Source organism: Penaeus japonicus, unplaced genomic scaffold (assembly GCF_977035675.1).
Source record: "Penaeus japonicus unplaced genomic scaffold, GWHDUDI00000001_assembly GWHDUDI00000007, whole genome shotgun sequence".
In the NCBI taxonomy this organism is placed as follows: Eukaryota; Metazoa; Arthropoda; class Malacostraca; order Decapoda; family Penaeidae; genus Penaeus; species Penaeus japonicus.
The window spans coordinates 8,925,875-8,930,874 of NW_028234409.1; the positions used below are offsets into that span (position 1 = coordinate 8,925,875).

The following is a 5,000-nucleotide window of genomic DNA, read 5'->3' on the forward strand; positions in this document are numbered from 1 at the left end:
TCTGAATATATTTTGTAAATATATCAATATCTCATGCAACTGCTGTGAAAAAAGCTAAATTTGAATATAAGAGAGAACACTATGATAATTAAACACCCTAGGCTTAATAAAAAATCCCACTGGATGATTCAAAAAATATATATAGCACGTAAAAAAAATACCGATATAAAAGAAACATACTGATATAAAATAACTCCGGTACCTTTGGGAGGGAAAGATATTCATAGACACATAACACATTACCATCAGACATATGCAATGAAGGCTTGATAGTGAGTGTAAATGTGTTAAGTTATCTTAACATCTGGAACGTTTTAACCCATTGCGTACAGGTGTCATGACATACATGTTGGCACTGATTAGGCTTAAAAGACGGGAGTCAATGCATACATGATATGACATCGGGATCTGCTCACAATTGAAGCACGCACACAATCATTAAGTGTTATGGCTGTAACGGTGCTAGCTCCAGAGCTACCCGCATTTTATGATGGATTTATGTAAAAATAATGTTTGGGCTAGGCTGCGCTACCCAGAGGGTGGAGAAAACCCTTTCCCCATCCCTTCAACTTTTAGCTAATGACACTAGTGTTGTAGACCACCCGCCCTGACGTCCAGTTTGATCGTTAGGCGCCCGTCCGCAGTGGGTTAATAAGAAGTGTCAATACTTTTATTTAAGAATGTGTTGGGGGAAATGAACATGAAAATCCCTGTTAACCATACATACATTAACCCACACAGGACGGGTGGTACAGCATGTGTACCGCGCATTCAAAAGCCCAGTTGCCGGGCGGCACAGTATTGTGCCAGCTATTCATTTAATTTAGGCCTAATAATTCGAAAGCCCCGGCATTTGGACATTCTAGGCTAGAAATCCCCCGTCGGGAATGGGTTAAAGCAAGGCAGACAAACAAACACAACTTTTATAAATATATTTATGTTACCTTAGATCCTGATGAAATTCCTAAACCACTTTTTGTTTAGTACTTGGAGTGAAGATGATGAAATGTAATGACATGACACGAAATGAAACAATGATACAGACAAAATCCACACTAAACTAACTTACCATTACATAGACACTTCCTCTGGGACATATCCTCGACATGCAACACCATTACCAAGAAAAGTTAAGGGTTGCTCACTCTATAAGGAAAAATCCCTAGTAACCTATTGCCTCCATGTAAGATATAACAAAAAAATACTGTAATCTCTAGAGTGTCTCATTACTGGAAATGTGTTAAGGTCTTTGACAACCTTATTCAGTTGGTAAAAGTCATTTATATTTTACTATTAATCTTTCAAATGGCATACTTCATAAGCACTATGTGAAGAGAACGTAAGACCACAACACATTACCAACAACAAAGACAACCACCAAAAATGAACTAAAGCATTTTCATATGCTTTAACATCCTTGTCTATGTATACCTTCTAGCTTTTAAAAATATAGGAGGACTAAAAATCCCCTTACAAGCAAGATAACTTCTAAAACAAGCTGTCTCTAGAGAGAATACTCACAGACGCCTGCTGCTGAAGCTGCTGCTGCTGCTTGTTCTTCATGAGCTGCTCGGCAGATTTGATATCTTCTAGGGTAACTCCCTGCGTGGACCTTCGAGTCGATCGCACCATCTTGGCGTGGGCCTTCCGCTGAGTCTCGCTCTCCTCATCACGACTCGGCGGCACAAACGACCTAGACGAGTGCACGAGGCTACACATCAGGTCACACAGCGTTCCCACCGCCCAACGTGACGCCAGGGCCAATCACCACACAGACTTGGTATTCTTTCTTGATTTATCTTATTCTCATTTAAAATACCTTCATTACCTTATCATAATTAATGCAATATAATTGAAATATGTTACTCTAATTTACTCAAAAGGAATTATTATATAAAAAAAAAAAGAGGGAAAGGAGGTTCAAAAAGTGTAACCACTCACTTTCAAAAAAAAAAGAAAAAAAGTTTAAGACTTGACCTTAACAAGTATCAACTCATACTTACTTATGACTCTCTTAATATGCAATTAAAATTTAAAGTCTGTGTAGTGAATGACCTGAGTTGTTAGCACACACAAGGCATCAAGCACCAACGACGAGCAAGTGAGGAACATAAAGATATGTACATTTGCGTGGGTTCATTCCTGGCCATGGACAGGGGGAGAATTTTTTTTGGCTGTATTTTCACAATGTTTATGGGGGAGGGGACTATTTATGTTTCATAAAGAAAAATATCATACATAGACATACATATGCATAATGATGAGCCAGCCAAGTATAAGTAAATCTTTGAATTTCCTGATTTATATTCTACCCACATAAATAATGTGAAAACCACAAAAAAAATGCACAACCATATCAGTTATGACCCATGAAAAAATAAATATGTTAGACTTAGGTTGCACTAAGTACAGTTAGGCAATTACCGAGATGAGATCTTTCCTCCAGTAAAATTACAGTGTTACTATAAGCATAAAGAAATTATAAGTTTGTTTTTTTCTATCTGAGTAAAATTCTACCATTCTCAAGAAAACTGAGAATAAAAGCATAAAGTAATATAATGTATAAACTTAAAGCAGATGAGAAATCAATAAATCACATCAAAATGAAGTGATATAACAAATATTTGTAAATAATATAATTTTTAAGTTAAATCAAAGCAAAACTAAGTACAACAAAAATCATGATAAAAAAAGGTATTTCAAAAATTGGCACACTATTCAAACAAACACAAATGAAAAATACAAAAATGTGAAAAATAACTAATATGCATTTTAACTATTCTCCAAAATGCTTTTTTTTTAACAACAAAGAAAAAAAAAAGATCAGCAGTGGTTATGTTTCAGGAGTAATTTTAAGAAGAATTGAAAAGATCGCATGCTTCTGGACAGATTTCTTGCTGTATCCTGTAATCTATGGAATTAATCTGCTTTCATCTTCTTTGTCGAGCAATTCTGTTTTTAAGGCATTAACTGTTAAAGGGAACAACAGGCAAAACAACATGCCAATTAGTCTGGCAACTGTACCATGGTCACACATTTAGGAAAGGAAAAGATTACTTCCTTTTTTTTTTTTAAACACAAACAAAAAGAGTAACAAGTACACAAAGAAAAAAACAACATAAAATTCAAAACATATCAAGATTAATTAATAAGAAATAAAGAAAAGGAAAACATGTCTATGAAATGGATAAGTCACAAGTCATTCCCATGGGTGGCAAGAGTACGCACTTGAAGAAATTCTTAATCACACTGCTCGGACTCATTTTGGATGCCGAGGGGGACTGCTGCTGAGCATTGGTAAGTGGCTGAGGGGAAGCTACAGAGGCCGTGGAAGGAGTAGGAGGAGGAGCTGAGGAAGAGGAGGTGGAGGCTGCTGAGGAGGTGATGGGGGGAGAGGCCGGGGAAGTGGGGGAGGAAAGGGGTGGGGATGTAGGGGAAGTGGGAGAGGGGAGCTGGTTCTGGTTTGGTTGTTTAGGTGGTATGACAAGAGATGGGGCACTTTTAGGGGGTGGAGGGATAGCATTCAGTCCCCCATTAGTTGTAAGAGTGGTGACGTTGCTGGAAAAAGATTAGCGATTCTTGAGAGATTGTGGGAGGTGCTACACAAAATGACATCAAAAGTTTTAAAGATTAAACCACAAGCATTAGCCAAAATATGCTTCAATGACACAAGGCTTATTGCTTTTTACACAGAGGGAAGTCTTATCTAAACACACTTGATCTAAGGGACAGCAAATCTAAAATTATGTCAAATAATATATACAGTGTCATGTTTAGAAAATATCTTTAAAACAGGTCTACTCCAATAGCAGGGATAATGTGAAAAGCATGTAAGTATATAGATATAAACCTGTGCTATAACCCACCAAAAGTTAAAAAATGTCCCTAACTGACAAAGAGTGACAAGGGTAATTTGGAAATAACAAATCTATACAAATACACAAAAATAAATACAATAACTATCTGCTTCATCAAATGTTAGGACGTAAATATTCCTCATACAGCATATTCCTCAAACATTCATGAAACCAATTGTTTTCTTTAAGAACATCAATGATCTGTATCACTTTCTTTCCATGTTTATATTATGTATCACATTATAAAAGAAAATCATTGAAAATTATGTAATATTTTTTTTCTATCAAAGTACATGGATTGCTTTTATGTTATAAGAAAGTTTCCTACAAATGAAGCATGAGCATTTGTAATGAATTTCTTAGTATGGAAGTCATCAGTGCTTTAGTATGTATGAGTTTGATGTACAGACATAGAAATGAAGTGCATTAATAAAAAAGGCAAAATTAGTCTTTCCATGGAGTTATTTTTAAACAATGACAACCAGACATAATCAGTTATAAGCAATTATTCTTTACCAATACAAAATAATGACAAAATATGAAACATCCTACATTTTACTATTACCCTGCATCCTTCTATAATGATATTCTTATTTCAATTAAATTAGAAATTAGAAACAAATTCAGTAAATAAAGAACAATTATCAAATTCACTTGCAATAACAATCATAGAAAGCATGGTATAAAACTTTAAAAAGTTTACCACATACTGTAATATGTCTTCAAAAAAGTTTACCACATACTGTAATATGTCTTCAAAAAAGTTTATCACAGACTGTAACATGTCAACAACTGGCTAATTATCTATGAAGGTCAAACAGATAAAATTCTATATACAAGCCACAAGACAATCTCCCTTTTGATCTACAAGATACTAAGAAAGTTTATATGACAACAACAAAAAATCTCCATTTTTATCTATAAGATAGAAAGTTTACATGACAAAAAGCAACAACTAATCATATACATATGAAATAAACATTTTCCAATCTTATATTTAAAAAAAAATAAGAATCTCAAACTCTATACATATGAAACCAAAAATGGTCCCAAATTTTAATATCTACCAAACCTTGCACCTTAAATACCTAATCCTAGCCATAGCCATTACTGCATCTTTATAAGAGACATCCCAAGATCAGA

General features: G+C 34.8%; 1 protein-coding gene across 24 annotated transcripts in view; it reads right to left on the reverse strand.

Annotated features, from left to right (window-relative positions):
* The window catches only part of Mbs (Myosin binding subunit), a 179,787-nt gene that overhangs the window by 58,892 nt on the left and 115,895 nt on the right, over positions 1-5,000 (reverse strand). For 10 of the 24 annotated variants that reach the window (XM_086538367.1, XM_086538361.1, XM_086538356.1 and 7 more), the window contains one exon: positions 1,522-1,693. In XM_086538367.1, the coding sequence (XP_086394493.1) occupies positions 1,522-1,693 (172 nt within the window). Of the gene's footprint in view, positions 1-1,521; positions 1,712-3,228; positions 3,559-5,000 lie in introns of all 24 variants that reach the window. The other 14 variants (XM_086538364.1, XM_086538345.1, XM_086538353.1 and 11 more) reach the window with 2 other exon arrangements.